We start from the raw sequence: 14,441 nt of genomic DNA on the forward strand, positions 1-14,441 counted from the left end.
GGCGTGGCGTGGTGTGGGGGTGGTGGGGTGTGGGGTGGGTTTATGAGGTGGAGGTGGTCGAGGCCTTGCCGACCCTGGCGAGGCCTCAGCGAGCGTCACTGGTGCTCAACGACTCCCCTTGGCCATTCCCCATCCTTGCCGCTACAACTTCTCTTTTTTTTTTTTTTTTTTCTTTTTTTAAGCTTATTTTTTAGTTTTTTAATCTTTTTTTTAAAAATTTTAATAGTATGTGGAATTTTTAATTGATTTTTAGCCTTTTTTTTAATTGCTGACCAGGATCTGCTGGTAAGCCACGTAGATGCCACGTATGATTTTTGACGAAGCTCATCGGAGCTGGCAATGAAATAACCATTTTTCAAAAATATTGGCACCAAAATGAGCGCCGTACACAAATATTAGCACTTAAAACATCCTTCTATCGTTAAGTAGCTATACAAAAAGGCCATTTATAGAGTTGTTAAAGATTTACAATTGAGTGACCTTTTTCATCCCTTAACTCAAAGGATTCTTTTATGTGGAAAACTTGAATTGTCAACTTAGTTGAGAGTTGAGAGATTACATGAGTTTCAGAATACAGAAAAATGTAGGGGAATTCAAAGCTCGTGACACTCTTATGGGCAAGATTACAGAGTCATTCCTTTATTTTCATTTACATAGTAATGCTGGTGGCGGAGATGGTAAGAGATATTGAAAAGTCTATTTCTTGACCAAAGCTGTATATGAAGAGATAGAACGCAACAATTCGCTAATTTGAATGGCCGAAGGAATTCTTTCAAGAGAAAATTTGTTAGAAGTCCCGGTGCATAGGAGTCAAATGCATCTTAGCCTCTGATATTAGTGAATCCCACGTGGTTACTGCATGATCTAAAGGTTGTGACATATTGAGCTCGCGTGGATCTAGTACATCTAATAATATATGCTCTCTAGAACCCACTTTGCTTATCGAAGAATACAAAGTGGCTCAAAATAGACGTGATATCTCCCAGTCAACCAAAACTAGTTACTAGAATCACCTCACGCAGTTACTCGTGTTGATTAATGTAGCCATCTTAGCTACTCTTATTAGCAATTTAGCAGGGGATCGGATCATAGGATGCAAGAAATCGAAGGAATCTCAGGCACATAAACAACTTTAGTCATCGATCAGTCATTGGCTAACAGTTCCAATTAGAAAAATCAAATAATTCATACCCGATAAATTCTCCACTGAAACTACATTTTACCAACATACTCGCAATGTTTGCCCTGATAAGCCTACCCTGCGAGCGTGAATTTTGCAAGGCATTCGTACGTACCAGCAGATTCGAATCTCAATTTCCACCTTGTATGGAGCCAAACTCGTCTGAAGTACAAAATATTTGTTAACTGACTCTCGCTCAAAGTGATCAATTAATAAAAGATGCATAACCTAGTAAATCATTCAATTGAGAGTCACACACACAAATTGGTGCCATTTCCGTCGAAACAATGATCAATTTAGTACTACTATGATGTTTGCATACCTCATGTTCATTATGCCAAGATTGAATGACGATCGCATGCGGGACTTAAGCCCCGCGTTTTGGTAATGCGATTTCTTATCCCATTTATGTATTCAAACTTATTTTATGATTTTCACCATTTATGTTGATATGAAATTTACATACTTCCACCTTACGAAGTATGGTTTAGTGTCAAAAGTTTCTTGAAAAATTTTCGATTTGAATCATAATAACTTGAAAGAACAAAATACAGAGTACTTACTACGTTGTGGGTACATTCAAGTTTCCTGGGCTGTAAATGATCACATTCTAGACGAAAGCAAAAAGGGTATAATTTGGATCCCATAAACAAAACTTTTCTTTAAGACATCTACATTTATTTTTGGTGAACAAGTTTGCAAACGCACAAGACAAGGACTAGTAGCTATATCTTCTCTCCCCCTCAGTGCTCAGCAATCTTCGCCATGATTTCACGAGGTTTGCACATGTCTTCCAATGGCATCGCCAAAGGCATGTTCATTCCTTCTTCACTTATTCCTTTCCATTCAAAACATTGGATCAACGATCCCAAAGCTGAAATGATCATTTGTTGGGCCATGTTTGCTCCGGGACAGGCTCGCTTCCCAAGCCCAAATGGCAAAAACTTGTATTGTCTATCATCTCCATTTTCAAATCTTTCGGGTTTAAAACTTCTCGGGTCATCCCACAATTTCGGGTCCCTATGGATGGTCCATGCATTGATAAATAATATGGTTTGACGAGGTACATTATAACCGCCGATGGTGCAATCCTCTGATGACATGTGTGGAACCAGTAATGCTACCGGTGGTTTCAAACGTAGAGTTTCTAATATAATGTTTCGAGATAAGGAAGTTTTGCAATGTCTGTCTCATCTATCAAGCGTTCTTGCCCGATTACACTATCCAACTCCTCAGCGGCTCTCTTCAGAGCATGTGGATGACGGAGTAAATAAGTCATTGCCCATTTCATTGTCAAAGTTGAAGTCTCCGTGCCTGCTATAAGCATGTCCTACAGAATAACATATAACAAAGAACATTATCACTTAATTGTCAAAATGGAAGATTTGGCACTAATACTTGGGAATGTTTATCCAATCCATTAGCTAATAGATCAAGTACTTTTAAAGGATATGATGTTAACAGGTATTACAATCTAATATGCATACCCGCTTAAATATGTGAGTAATTTGCTGGAATTTTTGTGTACTTCAAGAAGGAAATTTCTTGTTCAATGAGATCATTGTCTCTAAGAAACCTAAGAAATTTGTTTTATTTATTGACTCATAAACAATTTTTTTCTAAATAAATAAAGGCTTGCACTATTTTCACAATCTAAATGGTTGTCACACTCCTAACTTTTTGAGTTGTCAAAAGTTAACCTCAAGAGAATCAATTAACTAAAGTCGGTAATGGAAATGGTGAAAGTTACTATTTATTCAAAATACAGAAACCACACATTTTCGTAGAAATACAAGACTGTCTGTGTTAATCGAACAAATGATGTTTTATTCCACCACCTAATGTTATTTTTAGTTCATTTTTATACACATTTCATTTCCTTTCTTCCACTTAGTAATGTGTTCAAGCTGCTACCTATAAAAGTTTTTTATAATGAGTTTCAACCTCATTGGTAATTGTTGTCCATTAAGATATATTAAACATAGGTTATATTCATAATGAGTTCACAATTTCAACCAAAGAATTCCCCTAATAAAAGGTTGAACTAAAGGATTGTATATTACAAGGAGTTATTTCGTATTGAACTTTAGAGAGACATTTTAAATAAACATACTTGATAAAGAGGTTGACACTATTTCACAGTCTAAATGGTTGTAACATTTCAAATCTTTCGAAATAACCTCAAGAGAACTAATTAATCAACATCACAAATGGAAACGATGAAAGATGTTTATTGAAATGCAAAAACCCCTCATTGTCATGAAAATACAAGACCGTCCATATCAATCAAAAAATGGTGTTTTAATCAATCATGTTATTTTAACTTTTGTTCAATGCTGTACAGATTTCCTTTCTTTTCTTCTACTTACTAATTTGCTCTAGCTGTTTTGTAAAAAGGAATTTTTGAAATAAGTTTGAAACTTATTGGTACTTTTTGTTAATTAGGATAGCTTAACATAAATTAATATCATAAAGAATTCACAATTTTTAACGGAAGAATTGTCTTCGTGCTTGGTTGCTCTTCTTTCCAGCCAGTTCATTGATTGGCCAATTATCCAACGAAAGAAAGTTGGTGATGGGCTTCTTTCACCATGAAGGCACGACGGGGACAACAATGGGAGGCGTCTCTTAATTATAAGGAAACTACTAGCCTAACAATCTGACGGTATTGTCAGTTATTTTTTATCATGGGATATTCCAATCAATGAATGCTTTCTGCAAAATACGCGGTAATGGTATGTGGATCTACGGCTGAGAATATATTGTCTCCGATTGAACTGTCAAAGAAGCATTTCCCTAGTTATAAATAGAGGATAGCCATCATGGTTGAGGTGTGCCTTGGTGCGCCGAAGAAGAGTGTGTGGCTTATATGGTTCTTCTTGATGTGAGTTTGTTTATTGTAATACATCCGAGTGATTTAGCCAAATAAATTCTTATGAGTAAAATTTGTCTAATTCTTTTATGAGATTATGAGATTATTTCACTAGGTATTGTGAGAGCCAAAAACTATGTATATTATTAGGTGTAGTCTAAGGTTAGGAAACACTAAGATTGTTTGAATTATGCAAATGTGGTTATAATCTTCATTGCATCGTTTGATCTATAGTGGAATGCTATACTACTCCTCCAATGGATGTACCAAGCAACATAAGTCTGGTGTCCAATTAATTTACTTCCTTCCATTCATTTTGGTCGTTACTGCTTTCATTTTATAACAAACAGCTTCGCTGCACATGCCCAAATGGAAAAAATAGGTCTTGTCAAATATCTCCATTTTCGAGCCTTTCAAACTTGTCTGGTCGTTCCACAACTTCTGATCCCTGTGAATGGCCCAAGCATTGATGAATACTTTGGTCGGACGAGGTATACTATAACCGACTGTGACTCAGGCCTCTGAGGACATATGGCGAAGCAGAAGTGGACTTGCTGGTTTCAAACGTACAGTTTCGAGGTAAAGAAGTTTCGCCATGCCCGCTTCAACTATCAAGCGTTATTGGACAATTACGCTATCCAACTCTTGAACAGCTCTTTTAAGAGTATGTGGATGATTGATCGAATGTGACATTGCCCTTTCGAGTGTAAAAAGATAAAAAGATACCAAAACGAGAGATCCTCTATTTTTTCTTTCCTGAGTTTTACGTTGTTGTTTCTGTTCCATTTATTTATTCTGTGCAGAATATAGAAGAAGATTTGTTGTATCCTGGGAAGATAGCCGTTAGAGCCTTCCGCATCGAGTTCCATACTCTAAGAGCGGAACTATCCTTAAGGACAATGTTTGAACCCCTCAGATAATTATTCTTTACTTTCTCGTCTTTTCTAAATAGATTTTTAATGATCCTTATTTTTCATGTTATTTAATATTTTTTCAACAATATTAAGGATAATTGCCTTATGGATTCTCAACCTGATATTGTTGCCGCTACCACCGTTGTTGAAAATGGCGAAAGACAAGTATCACATATTTGTGGACAGTTCGTCGAGGGGTACTACCGACATCAATTCTCAACCACAAAAGAGTTTTTGGTGTTCTTGTAAGGTGAGCGATGTTGTGGATTACGTGGTGGTCGAAGGCGATGGATGAGGAAATAAATGGAATATGTGGCTGTTCTCTGCGTAAGGTTATCTAGTTCGCCAGTAAGTCTTATGTGCATTCCATTGTTCAATTTGTAGAATGCATGTAGTGGATGCCCTCATGTGGCTGCGAAATAAGTCTGATTTGGCAATAGGTTGACACACAGAAAATTCCTCTGAAACCCACTGTGTTTCCATTTCCGTAGAATCTTTATCTCTCGCTCTTGCCATGTCACGTGTCTGACAAGTTTTGTAAGTTCATGTCGTTCACTGCTTATAGTTGATTTCACGCATATTTTTGTCACAAGTTTACTATCCTGCTTTACGTTACATAGTTTGGCTCGCTACCTGTGTTGAATTATATGGTTACTGCCGGATTACTTTGTTTTGCATCCCAATTGAATTAAAATGACAGAACCGAGCCAAACTAAATGCAGGAGTAGTCGTCTTATTTCATTTGATCCATGTGCGTAATGTTGATTTCAGTTTGATCATCTACTTCGATTAATAGTGCAGAAAATATATCTTGAAATTCATGTTTCTACGGAAAGATAGATAGGGGTATAAATGGGTATTCTAAGAAGAACTAATTAACGCTATTGATCTGAATGTGATTTTGATTGGCCGGCATGTCAAGTGTTTGCGTTTTGACACTGAGTCATCTCAGCTAGCATCGTGACTTGCATTGATAGGAAACTTGTTGTTCAAATTCCTTTTCATGATTGACAATGAGTATCACAGTCATAGATTGCATATAGTTGATCCCTGAAGCTAGAAGAGACGTGCCGTGTGTCTGCGTGAATGAATGGGTTGACAATCGTGTGTGGACTCTTATTGATTTGCGCTTGTGCAAAAAGTGTTGTGACTCAAGATTTGTGAGGCAAGTTTTTTTTCTTTTACAGAGACGGAGTTGGATTTTAAGTGGGCTGATCGAGTTGCTATTTGGATTTTCCTTTTTTATTTCAATGTCCATGGCTTGAATTTCGTTGATAGGTGTCTATGTTTACTGTCCTTACACATTTTTGTTCGAATAATGAGGATTTCGTCTCATTTGGATATTACTTTTATGATATCAGCAAATATATTCAAGTAGGAGGAAGTCAGGTGGAATTTATGTTTGCTCCTTTGCTGAATATTTGTATGGTGATAGTTTGAACACGCCAATTTGTCACGTAGAAACACACTACATAAGATGTTATTGGATTGAATTTTCATGTTATTTGAGAAACCATAAAATATGACATTTTATAAGGTGGATTTCCCGCTGCATTTGAAGGATACCGTGATCCCAACTGAATTTTAGATTCAGATGAGATAAAGTCCACTATATGACATGCGTTCACCCTTTGTAAAGGTGTCGTAACTTGGAGAAAATTGTGAGGGAAATGACAACCCTGCTAAACCAATAGTCAATTTGGTCGAAGCAAATGATTTTGATGATGCAATTATTGTGGTCATTTCCCAAGCCAATATTATGGCCAGTGTGAAAGAATGGGTGGTAGACTCGGGTGCAACTAGACAGGCATGTACAAAAAAATAATGATGATCCTCCTACATTCTAGTAGAAGGAGAAAAAAAATATTTATCTTAGTGATTTGAGAACTGTTAAGTTCTTGGAAAAGGGACAATTTTTCTCAAACTCACATTTTTTAAAATGAGGCTAAGTAAGTAGAGAAACATCTTAGCAGATGTTCCTTTGGGAATGAAACCGATACCTTTTGTGTGTAGATGTTGCTATTACTAAGAGGCAATAGCCATTACAAAGAATGAAACTCTCAAGATTAAAAGAGACACATACAATTAAGGCATAATGTGATAAAGTAGCTACTTAAAGATGGAATTATATGCATCAATTACTAAAGTCAGAAGTGATTTCGGACAATCCTCTAACTATCATCGAGGGGAATGGGACATAAGCCAATTGAAGAAAATCAACAGTGATGGTAACCCAACACATGTGATCGAAGATCCCATGAATTAGGTCCATATGGGTAATAACAAGTCGCTTGTTCATTTGATAATGTCCTATTAAAATTGGCGTCCCTCCTAATGTGAGAATAGTGCAAGATTGCAATGAAAAAGAGGCCCGATTAAGCTCTTAATGAATTCTATAGTCATTATTGGTGGTGTATTTAACTACAGAATACACTTGATAGAATCACCTATATAAGTGCGAAATGGGGGCCGCTCATATGAAAATTTTTGGCTAAAATCTCTAGAATACTTAAGAATAAACTAGGCATATGCATAGCTTATTAGCGCAAAACTGCGTTGACCAAGAAAATTGTGGGGGTGTATTTAGCGAATGGGATGACAATAGAATCAAACTCTAAGGTATGACAACACTTTCTTTAAAGAATTAGCTGTCCCACAACGTTGCTAATGGTCACCGACAAAGATCCTCTAGGATACAATAGAGTCTCAAGCTAGAATATTATATAGTAATTTCAACATTTTATCCAAGAACCCTCTAGGAAACAATAAGAAAAGAAGGTTGTATCTCTCTTGATTGGAAAGAACGAAAATTGGAAGTTGAAATTATGAACAATGAGCAGAATATTAAAACATATAATGAGAAAAAAAAAAACACACACACACACACCTTTTCACGTTTGAAAAATAGTTAATTCTCATATAACTCTTCGTATCCGAAAACAGTTTATTTGGTCACATCTTTTTGTTGTCCGGAAACAATTATGTTTGAAAGATTGCAACTTTTTGTATAAAAACCTACTAACTCGAGCGAACGCAACTCCTCATGTCCAAAACTATCAAGTTTGAAGAGTTGCAACCATTGGATATAATTAATCAATTAAAATTTGAAATTAATATTAAAAAATAATTGCAACTCCTAAGTCCGGTTCATTGCCTAACAAGCACCAGTTTTGATGCATTACATTCATTGAGTTTAACACAGCATTATCTTTTTCAAAAGCCTTTTGAAATATGTGGAGTATTGTTGGATATTTCGACAGTTTTTTTTATTATCAAATAATTGTTTGTAACGGCTTTAATGGTAATTATTACCGCAATCAATTTAAAACGGCTCTGTATCGTTGGTTTGATTTATTTCTTTATTAACTCTCTTTCTTATTTACCTATAAAGAGAATTTTCTATTACAATAAGCACATACCAAAATAAGAGATCCTCCTTTATTTCTTTCTCTTTATTAGCTGGCTTTTACTATAACGTCTTTCATGTTTTCTCTATTTATTTTGTGTGAAATATATAGGAAAATTTGTTGTATCTTGAAAGAATAGCCGCTAGAGCCTTACGCACTAAGTTTCGTACTCCAAAAGGTAGAATTATCTTAAAGGATGTTACTTTTTCGGCTTGTCTAAATAGGCTTTTAATAATTCTTATTTTTCATGTTATTTAATATTTTTCCAATATGATGGTCTTATCAGTGTAATATTCGGGCCGCGACTCTTGCAGCGAAAGCAAATGATCCACCATAATGCCGCTACTGTCTCTCTCTCTCTCTCTCTCTCTCTCTCTCTCTCTCTCTCTCTCTCTCTTTTTTTGGTCTAAGTCGCTGCTCTCTTTACCACCTCCATTTTTATTTTCTTCTCTTTTTTTTCTTTGATTTTTTTCCTTGATTTTGCGGGCCGCCCAGAGCATCAGCGACAAGTGGGCGGCCTCGCTAGGGGCCGACAAGGCAAGGCCTCCCTTGTTGGACTCGAGGGACGGTCTCGCCCTGCCGCAGTGAGGCGACCCACACTGGTTGTAGCAAGGTGAGCTCTCGCTCAGATCTGGCAAGGGTGGCCTCACCTCGACGGCCCCAGGCGAAGCGACCTCGCCTGCCCCAGAAATAAACCTACGTCGTAGGGACAGACACGCCGAGCGGTAGAAACAGACCTACGAAATGAAAGCAGCTTAGAGAACGCGGGAAGACGCAGCCCCTTACGCACGCATACTCTAGATCCCCCACCGCCAGACACGAATTCGATCGACCGCGCCTCGAATTCAAACTCAGGCGTAATGATGGGTGTTGCAATAGTCAACAAGGAATTACCAGAGGGGAGCAAAGAGTTGGGGGGCCAAAATCAGGCCATGCTCGATCGAGAAGCTCCCTGGAGGCCGGAGATGGAGAAATCGACGAAGATTCAGAGTTTCTCGACGGCCCAGATCTAGGTGAGGGCTCTCCTCGCCACGGCCTGCAATGGTTGTTTCCCCTGCCGCGCCTGGGTAGGTGAGGCCGTTCAGCCCGGCGAAATTCAAGGAAAAAAAAACAAAGAAAAAAAGAAAAATAATAATGAAAATGCCATTGATTCGGTCATTTTTAAACAAAGATGGCACTTGAGCTCCTTATTTGAAATAAGGTCCATTCCAAACTTTTATTTATGAAAATGAGAACACTTCATGCTTTTATTTGAAATTTTCCTTAAAACTTTAACTATTATCATCCACTTTAGCTATTATCATCCAAGTCGGTACGCCACAATCCAAGTTACGAACTTTTGACGTTATCAACATGCTGGCTCCCACTCACTTGGTAATCCTTGCCATGATTTCACGGGCTTTGCACATGGCTTCCAATGGCACGGCCCTAGGCATAGTCATTCCTTTTCCTTCGGTCCCATCCGCCGATTCCTCGCTTATTCTTTTCCATTCAAAACACTGGATCAACGATCCCAAAGCTACATTTAGCACTCGTAGGGCCATGTTTGCTCCGGGACAGGCTCGCCTCCCAAGCCCGAATGACACTAGCTTGCATTGACCGTTCTCTCCATTGTCAAATCTTTCGGGTTTGAAACTTTTCGGATCCTCCCACACCTGCGGGTCCCTTTGGATGCTCCATACATTGAAGAATACTACGGTTTGACGGGGCACATTATAACCGCCTATGATGCAATCCTTTGATGACATGTGTGGAACCAGAAGTGGCGCCGGTGGTTTCAAACGGAGAGTTTCCGTTACAATGTTTTGGAGAAAAGGAAGTTTTGGAATGTCTGCCTCCTCTATCAAGCGTTCTTGACCAATTACAGTATCCAACTCCTCGGCAGCTCTTTTTAAACAATGCGGATGACTTAGTAAAAGAGACATTGCCCTTTCCATTGTCGAAGTAGTAGTGTCGGTGCCTGCTACAAAGTTGACCTATAGGAGAACATAGGCGGAAAACACATTATCATTAAATTGTGAAAAGGGAAGAGTTGATTAGAGAGTGATAATCTAAGCATTAATACCAGAGAAATCTTACTGCAATCCATAATTTATTGGATCAACTATTACAAAAGGAATTCCAAATTAACAAATATTGACAATATGTATATTAGCATAAATGTGGGAGTAACAGGCCAGAACTTTTGTTTACTTCAAGAAAGAAATCCAGTTTCCTGCACGATGAGTTTTTGTATACGAGGAACTTAAGAAAATTTAATTTGACTCATCAACTCGTAATTATTTTCCCCTAATTTCATAGATATGCCAAACTTTCTTTTTGAGTGAGGTAATAGATTGATAGAGCTTTGATATTGCTCTTCTTAAGCTAACAGAAAATAAATATATCCATGATTTCAATCTCAATCTTTTCCTTGGAAAAATTCATTTAACCCCATCAATTACTTAAGATGAACCATAATCATATTCTGAACTTAATGGAAAAGATGAATGGTAACATAAGAAATCTATGAAATCTTAGTAAAACTTGTTTTCCACTTGAACTATTTGAGATTGCAAATATTTGGATCTATGGATACATCTAGACAATATTATGTGTTTGTTTTTGTGCACACTCTGTGCTCCTTTTTCGAATTTGAGAGCAGGGAAATCTACATTTCCACAAAGCCTGAAACATTCATCCATCGATATCTCTTCGGTGATGATTAAGTAAAGAACGACTTAATTGATCACAACACGAATTGCCCTCTTTTCAAACAGACGTTTAATGTAGGGATGAACTTGCAATATTCATCTCAAGAAAACAGTCACTCATGATGAATGTGCTCGCTATTTTCTAAGGTGTCCAATGTTAGGAAAAACTATCTAGGAGACAACAGATTTAGCATTCTAGATACTGAATTGTCAAACTAATGTGTTGCAAAATCAAACACTTGAATACAAGGGAGGGACAGAAGGAGGGAGGAAGGTCGGGGCTGTTTTTGCTTTACCAATTTTAATGTATTTTAGTGAATCTTAGAATTATATGCTGGTGAAAATACAGCATATTGAATGGAGTAGCCTAATTAAACTGTTTAACTTCAACGATAAGTAAACCTTTTTAATGTGAAACTCTTTTTCTAAGTTTAAAGCTACTCAATTTCGGGTTTTTTGTTATAATTTTCTCTGTTTATGGAAAAGTGAACTCCGACTTATGTGCCCACCTTTAAAAAAAAAACGGATTGGGTGTGGTTTGTAAACTTGCGAAAAAACCGGATCAACTCGACTTCGACTCGGAAATGTACAGGTCGGGTCAAGTCTACTCGATTTGGCCCCACTTGACCACAAACCGGTGAATAATTGTTCATACAATTTCTAAGTCTTTTTCGTCAAGATATGGTAATGAAGAAAGGTGTGGTTTTCCTATTTTAAAATGGTCAAGTAAATGTGATCATATTAACAATATATAAAAAGATATAATCATCATTTGTGTTGACAATATGTCTCAAGTTTGAACCTGTATAGGAAACTCTATCCAAGCAAGTTCTTTCGTTTGAGTGATTTCCTAGTTTGAGTATGTTTCCCAAGAGGGATTTTCGAGTTTTGAATCCAAATATCATATATGTAGCATGAAAGTTTTGATTTCTGCACATGAGAGCTTTTTTGGTAGTAACAATCAAATGCGCAACACACTCATGAATTACATTCTAGAGAAATAGCGAGGATTTTGAAGACAATGAATCTTGTGGCAAGGTTTGAAATATTGCAAGATTATATCATGAAAACTTGTGATGGCTAAATACTGTGTGAGCTGCTGAGTGATAATGTGTGCTAGGAAATATAGACAGCATTTGAGTAAGTTGATCGTGTAAAATATCATTACCCTTTTTCAAGTAAAAGCTCATATATTCAATTCCAATTTCAATTGCAAGATTTGTAAGCAAATTCAATCCTAAATATATTAATTGATCAATTTAATCATAAGCCTTTTAAAGATTTACTAATATAATCATCCTAATCAATATTGGTCGAAAATCGCTAAGGTGGACGGCGGTCGTTCCACATGACATGGCCAACACTAATGTGGATGATTGTTGTAATTTTTTTTTAAAATATATATGTATTTTTTGGTTTCTTTTCCTTCCTTTTTCTTTTTCTTTTTTTATTCTTCCCCTTCACCGTTGCTAGGGCCTCGACCATGAATGGTAGAGGCCATCGGCCACAAGCGAGGGCCAAGACGCCCTCACCAGCCACAATAAGGGCTCCCGGGCGTTCACCCAAATCCATTGAGGGCTGTGATGCCCTTACTTGTGGCTGGCCTCAGCCATGAATGGTAGAGGCTACTGGCCACAAGCGAGGGCTAAGACGCCCTCACCAGCCACAACAAGGGCTCCCGGGCGCTCACCCAAATCCATTGAGGGTCGTGACGCTCTTACTTGTGGCTGGCTATATTCACCTGCCATTGTCGAAGCCTCGACTATCGAAAAAGAGAAATAAGGAAAAAAAAAGGAAAGAAAGAAAGAAAGGAAGAAAATTTAAAAAATTATAGAAATAATACAAAAATTGTCCATGTCAACGATTTCCAACTAAAATTGGCTGAAAAGTCTACATTAGAAAATCGTTAAAAATTTTAAAATTAAATAGTCCAATTAAAAAGTTTCGGATTGACTTGACCACCGTACAATTGTTGGAAAAAAAAATTGGACAAACTTTTCCCAAGATTTACCAATCATTAGATCACAATCATTTATCGTTTGTAAGACAAATACAATGGATGATGCGCCTTATAGGTACGCGGTATTCAATGGTGAGGATGAGATGCCAAGATTCGTCGAATTTCTACGTACCATTATAAGGCCTTTGATGATCTCATCAGTGTAAAACTCGGGCTCCGTCTCCTGCAACGAGAGCAAATGATCCAGCACGGTGTCCCCCCTCCCTCCGCCACCTCCTATCTTGAGACTACCTCTGTGCTGTTCAATGAAATTTTGTAACAGCTCGTCCGATCTCTTGCCCATCCTAGCCACTTTCTTCTCATAGCTCCTAAACACCAACCTCAAGATACTCAAGAAATCCCCTGGATACACATTGACAGCATACTCCACCAATTCAGACATGATCTCACGGAACACCATCGCCTCCTCGGCATTCGTCACATCCTCCCCATAGTACCTCTTCCCAGTCAACATCCTCACAATGACATTGTATATCATATCCGAGAACATCGATTTTAGCTCCACCTTAGCGAAGTCGTCGCCAGATGATGAGGCCCTTTTGTTCAGATTAAGCAGGAGCCGCTTGATTTCGTCCCTTCGAACGGGCAAGAAGGAGTTGAGACGGGTGGAGGAAAAGATCTCGAGGGTGAAAACGCGGCGGAGATTGCGCCAGTGGTCGCCGTATGAGGCAAAGACAACGAGCGTGCTGTCGTACCCAATGTGCTTGCCAGCGATGGTCGAGGGCCGGTTGGCAAGCACGATGTCGTTCTTAGACCAGCATTCTTCCGCGGCCTCTGCCGACGAGATGACAACCACTCGGCGGGAGCCGAAGCGGAGAGAGAAGACGGGGCCGTATGACTGGGAGAGGGAGTGGAGTGTACGGTGAAGGGGGTGTTTCAGGAGGTGGAGGTGGCCAAGGATGGGGACGGAAGGCGGGGATGGCGGGAGGTTCTTGGGTTGGTTTAACCATGAAGAGAAGAGTTGCAGAGTGAGGAGGAGGAGGAGGAGGAGGAGGAGGAAAGTTAGAGGAAGGAAATCGTAAAGTGATGAAGCCTCCATGGTTGGGACGAACTTGGTATTGGCGAAGGCTATGGAGTCCATGCTTCTTATACAGAGAAGGTTACGTTCTCCTTAAATAATACTCTCATTCTGATGCTTGTCGCCAGGAGGAGTTGACTTCTTCCAACTCGTGCGGAAAGTCTTCTATAGTTTACAATTACGACGACTTAGGTTTTTTTTTTTGTAATAACCATGTTTTGCCGGTGACTTAAAAAAAAAAAAAACTACGATTACGCATGGTATGACCACAGAAAAAAAATTAGAGCTTTGTTAGCATAATGTTCTTTAACTTGCCACCCGAAGATAACTCCTTCTG

The 14,441-nt window shown here is 38.4% G+C and overlaps 2 protein-coding genes across 2 annotated transcripts; both read right to left on the bottom strand.

The window, feature by feature from the left end:
* Nucleotides 1–1,923: 1,923 nt before the first annotated feature.
* Nucleotides 1,924–8,708, bottom strand: LOC115747049 (cytochrome P450 81D11-like). Its single transcript, XM_030683082.2, is given in 4 exon segments — nucleotides 1,924–2,342; nucleotides 2,345–2,510; nucleotides 5,130–5,144; nucleotides 8,646–8,708. Coding segments are annotated over 4 exon segments (663 nt in total).
* Nucleotides 8,709–9,740: 1,032 nt separating this feature from the next.
* LOC115747047 (isoflavone 3'-hydroxylase-like) lies at nucleotides 9,741–14,167 on the bottom strand. The gene is made up of 2 exons (XM_030683081.1): nucleotides 13,199–14,167; nucleotides 9,741–10,349 (listed from the first exon to the last, which is right to left on the bottom strand). The coding sequence occupies exons 1-2, from the start codon at nucleotides 14,165–14,167 to the stop codon at nucleotides 9,741–9,743; spliced, it is 1,578 nt and encodes a 525-aa protein (XP_030538941.1).
* Between the last annotated feature and the right edge of the window lie 274 nt (nucleotides 14,168–14,441).

This window comes from Rhodamnia argentea, chromosome 1 (assembly GCF_020921035.1).
Source record: "Rhodamnia argentea isolate NSW1041297 chromosome 1, ASM2092103v1, whole genome shotgun sequence".
Classification (NCBI taxonomy): Eukaryota; Viridiplantae; Streptophyta; class Magnoliopsida; order Myrtales; family Myrtaceae; genus Rhodamnia; species Rhodamnia argentea.

Coding starts and splice junctions, on each gene's coding strand:
- LOC115747047 (XM_030683081.1), bottom strand. CDS start 14,167: ATGGACTCCATAGCCTTCGCCAATACCAAGTTCGTCCCAACCATGGAG. Junction 10,350..13,198: donor TCATCAAAGGCCTTATAATG/GTACGTAGAAAT, acceptor GTTCTCCTATAG/GTCAACTTTGTAGCAGGCAC.